General features: G+C 51.8%; 2 protein-coding genes across 2 annotated transcripts in view; one reads left to right on the top strand and one right to left on the bottom strand.

The window, feature by feature from the left end:
- Positions 1–2,901, top strand: part of SUSD2 (sushi domain containing 2) — a 71,355-nt gene extending 68,454 nt beyond the window's left edge. Inside the window, exon 14 of the mRNA XM_060248335.1 lies at positions 2,641–2,901. Coding sequence (XP_060104318.1) covers positions 2,641–2,717 — 77 coding nt within the window. The 3' untranslated portion in view covers positions 2,718–2,901. The remainder of the gene's footprint in view (positions 1–2,640) is intronic.
- A 5,159-nt stretch (positions 2,902–8,060) lies between these two features.
- SMARCD3 (SWI/SNF related, matrix associated, actin dependent regulator of chromatin, subfamily d, member 3) overlaps positions 8,061–14,414 on the bottom strand; it is a 41,361-nt gene continuing 35,007 nt past the window's right edge. Inside the window, exons 10-12 of the mRNA XM_060248215.1 lie at positions 10,262–10,384; positions 8,229–8,330; positions 8,061–8,131 (exon numbers count right to left, since the gene is read on the bottom strand). Of these exons, the coding sequence (XP_060104198.1) occupies positions 8,078–8,131; positions 8,229–8,330; positions 10,262–10,384 (279 nt within the window). The 3' untranslated portion in view covers positions 8,061–8,077. The remainder of the gene's footprint in view (positions 8,132–8,228; positions 8,331–10,261; positions 10,385–14,414) is intronic.

Here is a 14,414-nt window from a genome sequence, read left to right as displayed (position 1 = left end):
CAGCACGGCTGTTAATGGGGCTCCCCCAATGGGAGCACATTCAGCCAGTGCTGAAAGAGCTGCACTGGCTACCTATTGTGTTCCAAGTCCATTTCAAGGTGTTGGTATTGACCTTAAAGCCCTTTATGGTCAGGGACCTGTCTATCTGCGGGACCGCCTTTCTCCACATGTTCCTCAGAGAGCACTGCGTTCAGGGACAAAAAAAATCTATTGTCCATCCCTGGACCAAAGGAGGCTAGGTTGCGTTCGACACGAGCTAGGGCCTTCTTGGTGGCAGCACCAGAATTGTGGAATGCTCTCCCGGAGGCCATAAGGGCCCTGCGGGATCTCTCCACTTTCCTCAGGGCCTGTAAGACCGAATTGTTTCGACAGGCCTTTGATATCTAACCAGGAGAGAGCTGCCACCCAGCATCATATAAAGTTCTAGGTGCTCACCGTCAGAAAAGACGAACTCACTTATATTATATTGTAGTGACACAGCACCACAAAATGGTTTTTAAAGTTTAAATTGTAATTGTAATTATGTTTTATTGGGTTTAAAACCAATTTATTATAGTGTAATATATTGTAATAGCATATTATCATTTGTTATTATAAAAACTAACACATATACATTACATTTTCTCTACCCCTCCCCCCTTTTGGTGACCCCGGCAGTGCCAACCTTTAACAAACCACTCCCTATTACTATTTTATTTAATTTGTTAAAAGGTAATAAATTCTATCTATTAAAGAATCTTTCTTCATAAAAAAACAGAAATTATAGTCCATCTTCATAGTAGTCCTTCTTAGTCATTCACAAAGAAACAAAAAAATTATATTCCAATAATCTCTTTTTTTTTTACTGTAATCCATATAAAGTTTCTTTAAAGATTAACCATTGCCAAATGTCCTTTAACGTTCCATTGTTTTTCAATATACTTTTGAAACTTTCCCCATTCATTTTTAAACTTCTCTATATCTTGTTCTTTTAAGATTCTTTTAAGTTTGTCCATTTCACTCCAATGCATAACTTTCAAAATCCACTCCCACATTTCTGGTATTCTGTCTTGTTTCCACATTTGCACATATAATGTCCGTGCAGCTGAAAGCATATACCAAATTATCATTCTGTCTTGCTTTTGAAATGTTTCCATTTGTAATCCCAACAAAAAAAGTATCTGGCGCCTTCTTAATATTATATCCCAAAACTTTCGAAATCTCTTGCTGAAACATTTGCCAAAATTGTTTTGCCTTTTCACAAGTCCACCACATATGGTAGAAAGATCCTTTGTGTCTTTTACATTTCCAACATCTATCCGACACCTGATTGTTCATTTTTGCCAGTTTCTTAGGTGTCATGTACCACCTATATAGCATTTTAAAACAATTTTCTTTAATGTTATAACATGTAGATATTTTCATAGAGTTCTTCCATAAGTATTCCCATGACTACATCTGTATTTCTTTATTTATATTTATCGCTCATTTTATCATTTGTGATTTTACTACTTCATCTTCCATAGACCATTTCAATAATAGTTTATATGTCTTTGAAATCAGCTTTTCATTTTCACCCAACAGCATTCTTTCCAGTTCTGTTTGTTCTTGTCTTATTCCATAATTCTTAATGTCCTGTTCAAGCAAACTCTTTATTTGTTGCAATTGAAACCAATTGTATTTATATTGTATTTCTACAGCTGATTTTAATTCCACCTTTCCTCCTCGAATTTTTAAAAGTTGTTTGTATGATAACCACTTCTCTTCTTTGGTATCTGAATACAGTTTTATTACTTCTGTTGGTACAATCCAAAGCGGTTTCCTCTCATCACCATACCTTTTATATTTTGACCAAGTATTTAACAGATTACTTCTGATATAGTGATGTGCGAAGAAGCCATCCATCTTATCTTTCCCATAGTACATATAAGCATGCCATCCAAAAACGTTACCATGTCCTTCTAATGCTAGTAACTTTCTGTTTGAAAATGTCATCCATTCCTTAATCCACACCAGGCATACTGTGTCATGATACAACTTTAGATTGGGCAGTTGAAATCCACCCCTTTCTTTCGCATCTATCAGAATTTTCATTTTAATTCTTGGTTTTTTCCCGGCCCATACAAATTCTGAAAGTTTCCTTTGCCATTTATTAAATTGTTTGTTGTTTTTCACTATTGGAATTGTTTGAATGTTTTTATTGGTTTTAACTTGAGAATATGAATGTTGTCAACTGCCCTGAGTCCACTCGCAGAGACGGTGGGATAGAAATTTGAAGTAATAATAAATAAAGTAATAATGAAACTCAACAGCAGCACAGAATAGGGTGGATGCATTTCTGAGGCAATCTCGCATTCTCCAAATGCAGACTTGATTAGGTTACATATAATTTGTATCCTTGTTTTAAGAGTATATTAATCAACTATATAAATAGTCCCAAAACAGCTTCATTTCTTGAATCTTTTCTAATTCTATACTTAACAGTTTTTCACCGTTTACTTTCTTCCAAGATTAACCAGATGTGCAACCCCTGTTCCCTCCCTGATGCCACCTGCCACCAACAGTCCAAGTTCTGGAATCACATCTGCATTTTCTCGCGTATAGCGAAGTGGGCAGAATCTGTAGTGACCTTCACTCCCCCCACCCCTTTCTCTTTTGCAGGAGCCAAGCGACAGCCTGCCTTGGCAGCCATGCTTGGAGCCCTTGGCTTTGGGGCTCTTGCAGTCCTCCTGTTCTAACCTGGTCCTCACGTGAAGGATGCTCAAGGAGTCCTGTAAGCCTCCCCTTGTGAATGTGCTTTGGAAGGGGCAGCATGGAACATGTAGGCTGACCTGCTCTGTATTTCTTGACAATTTGATGAAGCTTAAATTGTGATTTCAGTTGAGTAACTCATTTCAAACAGTAATACTTGCGCCAGTGACATTAGGTGGCTCAGCCTGGAAGGGCTAGGTGCGCAGGAGTCATTGTGGGTTTGTTAACCACCCCTCACGGGATCCATTTGTTTCAGTTAAGTGCTGTACATGTTTTCTTTGTCTGCTGCTTTCACAACGTGTGTGTTCATTCCCAGTCCCCTCTGATCTCACATTACTTACTGAATCTCTGTATACCTTCTGCAGTTTGCATATCATTCTTCTGACAAAGTAGGCTCCAGCCTAGGAGACTCATGCTACAATAAAAGCATTGGTCTGTAAGATCCTGCTAAACTCTTGGCTGTTTTTGTTGCAAGAAAGGTGTCTGTTTGGCTGCAGTGTGTTGTTCTGCAAATGGAGGCCTTTCGATAGCATCTCTTGGGGTCACCTGCATGGCAGAGGGGATTTTGCCCCTTGGTCTCCTCCATCACAGTGCTGTTCAGTTTGCCAGCTTGGTGCAATCTGTCTTTGCCTGTCACTACAAGGGGAAGCCACAGCATCTCTGCTGAAATGTTGTGGGAGCTTCAACCTGTCTGGTCACTTTCATTCTCAACAGGAAACGTCTGCAGGGGGAGAGAAGGGAGGTGCATGCAAATAGAAATGGGTGTTTGGGGTGCAAGATCCCCCCCTCCACCCAACTGAATGCAGATTTTCAGAACACAGCAAGGAGAGATAAGGGAGCCTTCCTGAAGGACCAATGCAAAGCAATAGAGGAAAATAATAGAATGGGAAGGACAAGAGATCTTTTAAAGATGCTGTGGCCACGTCTTCCAGAATTGGAAATGCATTAAGACTGCTGTTTGCCTGAGGTCTAGTTGTTCAAGAAGGAGCAACAGATACAAAGGAACAAAGTATTTATTTTTTCAAAGCTTTTCTACAAATCACGCAGCACTGTACAACAAAGACATGGAAAGATGGCATTTAAACCTCCCACTTCCTCATCACCTGCCTCTTCCGCAGAGGCTCCAGGGAGGCCTGGCCCAGCAGCCTACAAAGGGACACACGAACCCGGGGAACAGCAAGAGTCCTTGCAAACACAGGCATCTTCTTCTCCAGAACGGACTCTGCTCCCCCCGCCCCCCCCCCAACTCGGCCCTGATTGTGGGGAGAAACCGGACTGCAGCCTCACACAGAACTGCCAGGGAGCAGGCATCCACACAGGTAGGCCTACACAACAGAGCTCCTTGGGGATAGGGAGGCCAGGGAAGGGACTGCAGGTATAGATATATCTCCCCTTCTTTCTATACTGGCTCCACCAGGCCCCCTCGCAGTCGCCATCCACAGTAATCCCTGAGAACTCTGCTGCCACCTGCAGGTCAGAGATCTGCCAGCTCCCTACAGTTCTTGACCAGGGGAGGGGATACTGGTCATGTGGCAGCGGTTCTCCCTGCTGCACCTGGGGAGGTGGGGTGGAGGGGCTGCTGTGGCTCAGTGGAAGAGCATCTTCTTGGCACACAGAAGGTCCCGGGTTCACCCCCTGGCCTCTCCGGAGCTGCTTCTGCCCAGGGCCCTGGGGAGCCACTGCCAGTCAGAGTGGGCACGACTGAGGCTGGCTCAGGAGAAGGCAGCTGTGCATGTGCATATGTGTATGTGTGTGTGCGCACGTGTGTTTGGAAGCCATGCCAATCGAGTCAAGGAGCAAGTGTGAGCTGAGGGGGCGTGGCTGACGGGAAGAGAACTGGCTTGGCATGCTGGAGGTACCAGGTCCAGTCCCTGGTGGCATCTCCAGTCAAAAGACCTCCATCTGCCTCAGATCCTAGAGAGCCACTGCTGGCCGGAGCGGACAGTGCTGGCCCGGAGGGACCCCCGTTTGGCTCCCAGGAAGACCAGAAGACGTTCTTTGGCAAGAAGGGGAGGAGGAAGACAGGGTGTGCCAGGCCTCCGCTTCCCATTCAGCCTCAGGGCCACAGAACACGTCAACAAGCAGACTCATCTCTGAAGGAATGACAGCCTTGAGTAGGAGAGACTACGTGGGCGGTGGGCGGGGAGGAACGCAACCCTTGTTCCCCTTCACAGCTGCTTGACTCTCCACCCTCAGCCCAACAATCACCTGCTCGAGGGCTGCCATGGTGCGACCGACCACAACAGAGATGCTCGGACTGAGACGGCAGGCCTCCACACCGCCCTTCCTCCCAGCCTTGCTGGCTTTATTTACAAGAAGGCGCAGAGGTGCAAAGGCTAGGGTGCAAGCATGACCTACAACCTCTGCAGCTTCAGAAGTTGAGCGGCACCATCTTCTACTTTGCCTTCAATGCTCGTTCTCTGCAGGACCAGGTGGCTGCATTGTCCTGAGGTGGGGGGGGGGCGGTCTTGCTAAATGGGGCTGCTGCCTCATCGGATCTCCTCTGCCTCCCCGGGACCAGAGTGTGCAGGAACTGCAGGAGCCGCTGCCAGGATTTCAGACACTGACTGGTGGGCATCATTCTGCACGAGCCGCTATCCAGGGCCTGGCTAGTTTGCCTTTCTTCCCTGGGAATCTCAAGAGCAGCCCACATTTTGCCATTTACAGATCTGCTTCTCTTAGACATAGAGAGAGGAGGGAGAGAGGGAGAGGGGGGGGAGAGAGGACAGAGACAATCTGTGCTGCACCCACTTGGTACCCCTTACAGATCCCACTGTGCTGTGAGAGTAAACAGCACTTCCGGGTCTGACTGGCTGATCCAAAAAGAAGCCCTTCATTCCCTGTTCTCAACCAATGATTCCCCATTCAGGGAAGAAGAAGAAGAAGACATTGGGTTTATATTCCGCCCTCCACTCAAGAGTCTCAGAGCAGCTCACAATCTCCTTTCCCTTCCTCCCCCACAACAGACACCCTGTGAGGTAGATGAAGATATTGGATTTATATCCCGCCCTCCACTCCGAAGAGTCTCAGAGCGGCTCACAATCTCCTTTACCTTCCTCCCCCACAACAGACACCCTGTGAGGTGGGTGGAGCTGGAGAGGGCTCTCCCAGCAGCTGCCCTTTCAAGGACAACCTCTGCCAGAGCCATGGCTGACCCAAGGCCATGCTAGCAGGTGCAAGTTGAGGAGTGGGGAATCAAACCCGGTTCTCCCAGATAAGAGTCCGCACACTTAACCACTACACCAAACTGGCTCTCTATTAGAGCTATGGCTGACCCAAGGCCATTCCAGTAGCTGCAAGGGGAGGAGGGGGGAAGTAAACCCGGTTCTCCCAGATAAGAGTCCGCACACTAAAGCACTACACCAAACTGGCTCTCTGAGCTGTCCCACCTCCAGCTTCCCTCACACCCACAGGATGAGGACTGCTAGTTCCGAGTTGCTCAGTGATGTTTCCTCTCCAGCCAGACCCGCCTCCAGCCCTTGACTGGCAGAACCAGCCCGTGTGTGTGTGTGTGTGTGTGTGTGTGTGTGTGTGTGTGTGTGAGCTGCGGCTCAGGACAAGAGCCTCTTCCGCTTGCCCCCCCCCCACTCCCAGTTAAAAGGTGTGGGGAATCTGGGCTCTGGAGGGCTCCCGCTGGGACAGCCACCTGCGCAGCCCTCATTCCATGGCCCTTGACACAGAGAGCGCCTGGCAAGACTCACCATCATTGGAAGGCCAAAGGAAGCCAGCAGATCCTTAGTCAAGCGTGAAGTGAGAGCAGCCTGAATTTCTGCCAAGCCCCCTCTGCGTGGGGATGAGCAGTGAACAACAAACGGAGACCATGAGGAGCGAGACTCCCAAGGAAAGTTTACAAAAGGCCACGGATGGCTGAGGCACATTCCCCCAAGTCCTGCTCCCTCCTGCGTTCCTGGCCGGGCTGGGGAAAGAACTCCTCCTGGGACATCTTCTACTAGCTGCAACCCACTGAACCAGAGTTGCTTCACCCCTCTGTTAGCTTCAGCTTGGCCGCCCTGAATTTGGACCAGTGGCAAGAGGCATTTGGCGATGGTGCTGGAGGTCATCTCAGCTCTGCTGATGGCCACAGGGAATTCCTTCCCAGCCCTGCACAGCTTCTCCCCTCTCTGGACCGTCAGCAGGGGCTTCTGCACAGGAGGGCAACCCAGCACCTCTCCAGCCAGGAGGCCCATGCATGTCCCCTCCCTCCCTCCCATCCTGAAAGCAGCACTGGGGGGAAGAGAAGCACCCGGTTGCATGAGGGCCAGGCCCATGTCCTGCTCCCCCCCTATGAGAACAACCAGGCATGCACTGCTTCCTCTCCCCTGCAAGGGGCGCTGGGACAGAGCGGGCACAAAGCTAGCATGTTCCTCTGGCAATCCATGGGCCTAGTCCCGTCTGCCCTCTGCTGCCTGGGTGCCTGAACGGCTCGAGTCCCTTGTGGCATGAGGGGAGCAGCCCCGAGGCTGGGGCGGGGTGATTTTCCTGTCCCACGAGGGCCCACCCCCTTGTGGCCAAGGGAGCCCTCCTTCAGCAGACAGACCCAGCCTAGGACTCTGCCAGGCCCAGCCTAGCCTGAACAGAAGGTCCCAGCAGCTTTTCCAGGCGGAAGGGATGGGGGCTCCTCCACAGGCAAAGCCCGTCCTCAGCAAGGTGGAACGGCTGCTCTCCAGGGCAGCAAGAAGCAGTTCTGTGGAGCCTCTCTGCTTTAGGGCTTCTTGGCCACTGGTTTTGGCAATGGGAAAAGTCCCTGGAATTCTCAGCCCAAACTGACCTCCCTGCGGCACTGGACAGAGTATTGCTAAAACTCCTGCCTCTTGCTGATGAGGAGAAGGGCCAGAGCTAACCTCCTCTGACTCGGAAGGCCCCAAAAGTCCACCTCCCTGCCTGCCTTCCCTCCAGGGGGCAAGGCGAACACTGGGAGGTGGCACAGCCTGCTTTTGCCTGGCCTTGGGGCGGAGGTGCAGGATCCCGGAAGGCCAAACACAGATTCCCAGCTCTGCTGAATGGAGCCCGCCAGTTCTCCTCACGGGCCCAGCCTCCGGGGTCCTCGTCACCTGGCCCCGTCAAGCGAGCAGGCAGGGCAGAGCAGAGCCCAGTCAATCCAATCGGGTCCGGCAGGCAGGCCTCGTTCTCCAGCAACAAATGAAGTGAGTGAAATGCGAGTGGAAACCTTGCTGCCTCCTGGCCTGGCCTGGCCTGACCTGACCTGAGGGGAAGCCACTCGGAAGCCAGTCAGACTGGAGCTGGTGCTGGTGCTGGTGGTGCCTCCTCGGCCAGGAGTGAAGCAGGTCCATTCTCCAGGCAACAGTGATTAAGGGGGACGTGACACGCCCCCCCCCGCCTCAGCAGCTTATGTGTTGCGCACCCCAAGCGACTGTTCCAGCTCCTGCCGTCGCTGCTGGATCTGAAAGGGAAAGAGAGCAGCTGTGTTTGCTTGGAGATGCTGGCTGGCCAGCCGAGCCACCCGCCCACACTGTCTCCCCCCTCCCCCAGGGTCTTACCTTGCAGTAGAAGTATCTGCTCACAGCCTCCTGGGACCAGGGCTCGTGGTAGAACTCGGCTCGCCGCTCTTCCTCTGGATTCCCAACTACATCTGTCATCACCTGCAATGCAGAGGCAACTCTCAGGGCAGGAAAGCAGCTGTGGGAGCCCCAGTCGGGAACCTCTTTGCTCACCTTCCCTGGAAGCCTCCTCAGTGTTGGCAGAGGCCTCAAGAGACCCCAGTGTTGGCAGAGGCCTCAAGAGACGAGCCTGCAGAAGGCTCGTTTCCTTCTCCCCCCCCCCACCTTTCTGGAGGATGCAGGGGGGACACCAGAGAGGACCTAGCCCGGGGGGTCAAACTCAGGGCCGGATCTGACATAAAGGAGACCTTGTCAGGCCAGGCCATGTGTGCACCTATTTAAGATTAGAATGCAGAAATATAACTTTTATAAAGAATGCAGACAAATACAAATATATTTTAAAAAAACTTAAAACATGCTTAAAACGTTGGCACTCATTGGGCAAAGGGAGCTCGGGGTCTTTCCGTCCTTCCCCAGGGAACTGGAGGGGGGAGCCTCAGCCAATAGAAAGAAGAGAGGCTTGGCTCAGTAGCTCTGCTGTGCAATTGAGAGAGCCTGGCAAAGCAAGCTATTTCTACCCTTTTCCTCCCCAAGGGAGGAGCCTCAGCCAGTGGAGAAAATTGAGGCTTTGCTCGGTAGTTCCTGAGCAATTGAGCAAGCCTTGCAAAGCAAGCTATTACGCAGAAGGAAGCATGAGAGAGGGAGAAGGAAGCAGATGACAGCCAGTTGCTCGGGGGCCTGATAGAAACCCTCCGGGGCCCTGATTCGGCCCCCAAACGGCATGTTTGACACCCCTGACCTAGACTATGGCCTGCCCTCTGCCAGCAAGGCAGCCCAAGGAAGGCAACGTCTACAGAAGCTGAACAATGACCCAAAGAAGACATCATACCTGCTTCCTCCCTCCCCTCCCCTTCCCTCCTGACTTCATTTACCACCCCCCGCCTTCTCCCCAGCAGCTCTCCGCTCTGTCCTCACAAAGCCCATCCCAGACAAGTCAGACTACGAAGGTGCGGCTGGCCAAAGGATGCCTGGCAGGCCTCTGGGGCGGACTCTGAGGATTCAGACCCAGTTCATCCCGCACCTCATCCACCAGTGCTCTGCTTATGCCGGGGGGTTAATTTTGCTGGCTCAGACCAGGGAGGGTCCACCTAGTCCAGCCTCCTGCCTCACAGAGTGGCCACCGGCCAACCAGTTGGAGGATCAACCAAAAGGGCACAGAGGCCAAGGCCTTTCCCTGCTCCTGCTGGCTCTGAATGGGCAGGCTCCATTTGTTCCCATGGATGGACCTCTCTCCCATGAAGCTGTCTCTGCCCCCCTCCACAGCCCTCTGTGCAAATGGACCATCACTACGTCCAGGAGCAGCCAATAGTACAACTCAGCTATTTGATGAGGAAGTAACTCCTCCCTTTGGTCTGTCCTGAACCACTGCCCATCAACTTCATTGGGTGTGGGAGGGGGTTAAAAGCTCCCCCTACCCACTTTCTCCATCCTAGCCATCATGGCCCCCACTCCCACCCCAGCTGCTTAAATCCAAGCCTTTCTTCCAACCCCTCATTCATCTCAGTCGCCCTCTTCTGTTGGCCGGGTGTGGGGGGTGTGGGAAGGAAACGGGATGGAAGCCCCTCTGTTGCCAGTGCACACCATCAGCCTCTGCAGCCAGGGAGCCAGACACGCCTGCTCCAGGCACCACTGACACAGGGACCTTCTAGAATTTTCTCTCTGGCAAAGAGAAGTCATTCTACTGCCTTCAAGAGAACACTCTGCACCAAGCCTCCCAGATCTGAGCCCAGCACTCTGACCATTGCACACCCTGCTTGCCTGGATTCCAACACCGTTAAACTACAAGTGGGCATTCGTCCTCTTTTTGCCCTTCAGAAGTCCAGAACTCACAAGATAGAGAGCCAGGATACTCTACCTGTGGAGCCTCCAGCCTCCTCCTTCCCGCCAGCCCCTAAAGCCGGAGAAAACGTTACCTTCAGGTCCCTGCTTTGAGACCGGAGAAGATCTTGGATATATCCTTTGGGGTCTCTGGAGAAGCTCAGCATGAAATCTCGCTGTATCTTCAGCTGGTTGATGGATTCAATTGTCTCATGAATCTGAGGAAGGAAGCAAGTGGGAGTGATTTGCACGGAGCCCCCAAACTAGCCAATCACTATGGAAGCTCCTCCAGGGGTGTCCTGCGGGAGAAGGCAGGGTTGTTTATTCTTTTATTTATCTTCCTTCACCTGTGAGTCCAGAGCTGCTTCATTGCTCTTTCTCCTCCCCTCCAATGGATCCACACAACAACCCTGGTTAAGAGGCAGGTCAAGCTGCGATTGGGTGACAAGCCCAAGGTCACCCAGTAAGCTGCCACGGCAGAGATGGAGATTCGAACCGGGATCTCCCTGACTCATGGCTTGGCTCACTCGCTTGCATGTTCCGCTGCATGCATGTTCCGCTGCATCAGCAAGATTAAAAGAACACTCCCACAGGAAAACTCATGGGATCCCCTCTGTGGAGCAGGCAGAAGACTGGCCTCGCTCACCATGACTCTTCTGTGGGGTGGGGTGTCTGAGACATGGGGAGTGGAGGCAGGTGGGCAGGCAGGGGCCCTGCTCTTTTGGTTCTGGAAGAGCCCAGGCTGGCTCTGATGGCGTTCAGCTCCCACTCCAAGGCCACAGTGTTGGTTGCCCTGGTAGATGACCTTCAACGGCATCTGGACCGGGGCGGCTCGGCGGTGCTGATGTTGTTGGACCTGTCAGCAGCGTTGGACACGGTCGACCATCGGTTACTGACCTGCCGCCTTGCCGACGCGGGGATTCAGGGGTTGGCCTTTCAATGGCTTTCCTCTTTCCTTGAGGGTCAGGGACAAAGGGTTGTGATTGGGGGTGAGCTGTCCTGGAAACACACACTTGATTGCAGAGTGCCTCAAGGGGCGCTTCTCTCCCCAATGTTATTTAACATCTATATGCACCCCCTTGGCCAGATTGCCCGAAGGGGTGAACTGTCCCAGAGACACACGCTTGATTGTGGAGTGCCTCAAGGGGCACTTCTCTCCCCGATGTTATTTAACATCTATATGCACCCCCTTGCCCAGATTGCCCGAAGGTATGGGCTGGGTTGTCACCAGTATGCTGATGACACCCAGCTCTATCTGCTTATGGACAGCCGGCTGGCCTGCGTCCCAGAAAATTTGGACCGGGCGTTACAGGCCGTGGCTGGGTGGCTCAGGCTGAGCGGGCTGAGGCTAAATCCGGTGAATACAGAGGTCCTTTGCTTGGGTCGTCGTGGTCCAGGAGGGGAAATCCCCCTGCCAGTTTTTGACGGTGCGCCACTGACAGCGGCGCACAAGGTCAAGAGTTTGGGGGTACTACTGGAGCCTTCCTTAACGATGGAGGCTCAGATAGCAGCCACTGCTAAGTCCGCATTTTTTCACCTTAGGTGGGCGAGGCAGTTGGCTCCTTTCCTGGAGCAGGACTATCTAGCAATGGTGATCCATGCAACGGTCAACTCAAGGTTGGACTACTGTAATGCCCTCTACATGGGGCTGCCCTTGTGCCGAACCCGGAAGTTGCAGTTAGTGCAGAATGCCGCGGCCCGGTTGTTATTGGGGCTCCCAAGATGGGAGCACATTCGGCCAGGGCTCCGGACTCTGCACTGGCTGCCAATAATATACCGAGTTCGGTACAAGGTGCTGGTTATTACCTTTAAAGCCCTATATGGCCTAGGACCTGCCTACCTTAGGGACCGTCTCTCCCCACGTGTTCTCCAGAGAGTACTGAGATCGGGATCTCAAAATCTGCTTGTTATCCCCGGGCCAAAGGAGGACCGCCTGCAATCCACCAGGGACAGGGCCTTCTCTGTAACGGCTCCTTTCTGGTGGAACCAACTGCCGGAAGAGGTGAGGGCCCTGCGGGACCTTGGCCAGTTCTGCAGGGCCTGTAAGACAGCCCTCTTCCGGCTGGCTTATAACTAACTGGCATTGGAAGCTGAGTGAAGTTTTGATAGACCGCCATTATATGTTTTATTATTTTATTGTTTTAACTGTGTAAGATGTTTTAAATTCAAAACTATGTTAGATTTTTATGTGTTGTGAGCCGCCCTGAGCCACTTTGGTGGGAAGGGCGGGATATAAATTTAAATAAACTTGAAACTCCATTAGAAAACCACCAGCCAAGCCAGCAGCACAACACAACAGGGTGAAGAACACTCTGAACAGAGAGGAGCCCTGAGAGGGCAGGAGGGGAAACCCGTGGGTTGAAACAGCACAAGATCTGACTGCCCCATCCAGACCACTGAGGACAGAGAGGCCGTTTCCTGTCCTCCGGTGGCCCAAGGGTTGGGCAGCCTGGGGCATGAGGGGAGGGGGCCGATCAAATCATTTTGCCTCCTGGGAGGGTAACAAGAGCTCTGGCTGCTGCTCCAAAGGCTGTTCCCTCAGATGCTGCCTTGAACTCTGGGGAGGGGGGGGGCGGCTGCCCTCCAAACTGCCTCTGCAGGAAGGAAAGACAGCTAGCCCCCCCCCCCAGTGTTACTACCACTCTAAGCGAATGGGCTCTTCCCCTGAGGGGGAGGGGATCCAGACCCCAGGCCTTTTATGCCAGCCGAATACCGCCTCTGAGCCAAGCCCCGCTGCCTAAAGAGGCTTTCCTGAAGGACGCAAGCAAGACCCCACAGTCCTCCTAAGCACCCTCTTTCGCCACTTCTTTTCCAGGGGCTGTTTGGGATTAGGGCAGAACAAAGGAAGGATCAGTTCCTCTGGTCTAGGAAAGGATGAATTAACCTAAGTGTTTATCTGATTGTTTTATTGTTTTAATATTGCTTATTGTTTATTGTGTATTTTATGTAGTTAGCCCCTTGAATCTACATAGACTCAAGGCGGGATATAAATATAACGCAGATAAATAAATAAATAAATAAACCTTTGGTTCAAAGGCTGGGCCAGGGAGCAGCCTGAAGCTCTGAGACTCTCCTGCTGGAGGTCATACCCCCCCACCCCACCCCCAGAAAGGGGGCTCTTGAAGGGGGCGGGGGGCCCTGCCAGAGGGCTTGAAGCACAGCCCCGAGCTTCCAGAGGGGAACCGGTGAGCCTGAGGCGGGTTCAGTAAATATGTTTCCCTTACCTGGGATGCAAACCCCACCCCTTATCACAGAAAGAAAGGGCTGCCACCTGTCTCTTCAGTGTCGTCCTAGTACTCCAACCCTTACTGAGACAGGAAAGAAGGAAGAAAGGAAGGAGGGGAGGGAGGGAGGAAGGAGGGAGGGGAGGGAGGAAGGAAGGAGGGGAGGAAGGAAGGAAGGAAGGGGAGATGGAGGGGGAAGGATAGAGGGAAACTGTGGCTGAGAAGGAAGGGGTCCAACCCTTCACTCGAACATCAAGACTGAAGACTTTGCTAGGCATTATTGTATGCTCTGTGAGTTGGGCCCTTCCTAGAACCCATTAGGGTGTCCACAACCTTATCAGAATAGCCTGTTTCTTTGACTTCCAGGCTCTGAGGCTTAGGAACTTGGGCTGTGGCTGGAGAGGGTGCTGCTCAGAAGGCTCCATGGTTCTTGGGAGGGCAGCCCCAGTTGGTCTTGTTACCCTGAGCTTTGTGGTCAGGATACAGCAGTCACTGCTTCCGCTCTTAGAGCTCTGCTTCTCAGAATCAGTGGGAATGCATGCAGAAGATGGTCTGCCCAGTCGCAACTGAGAGTACCTACACCTATTGCCTGAGGACACCTTGGATCTTGATGCTTGTGCTCTGAGGCAAAGGGGTCCACCTCCATGTTGCCAAATCTGGGGCAGCTCTTCATTTTGCTTGGTCCAGGGATCTCTCCTCAGCCAGCTCACCAGGGTGCTGGACTTCCCTTCCACATGGACAGCTTTGAGCGAATGCAAGTGAGTCTCCCCTTGCTGCAAAATCTGCCTTGCCTCTGCCTGCAGGGAGTTGGATCTTGTGTCGCCACCCCTGCACCAACAGCCAATCTAAGATTTGGCAGGTGGTATTGTCCATATGGGCGAGGGCCTCCTTCCTGACTCAGAAGGCCAAGAGGCCCCAACCAATCACCCTGAGCTCCACAAAATTGATGCTCCCTTTGGTTTCTTCACAGGAGCCAAAGGGGACCCAATAGATGTTGTTTATCTTGACTTCCAGAAAGCTTTTG

Source organism: Heteronotia binoei, chromosome 10 (assembly GCF_032191835.1).
Source record: "Heteronotia binoei isolate CCM8104 ecotype False Entrance Well chromosome 10, APGP_CSIRO_Hbin_v1, whole genome shotgun sequence".
Taxonomy (NCBI): domain Eukaryota; kingdom Metazoa; phylum Chordata; class Lepidosauria; order Squamata; family Gekkonidae; genus Heteronotia; species Heteronotia binoei.
Note: the sequence above shows the minus strand (reverse complement) of the source record. Positions and strands in the feature narration are given on the sequence as shown.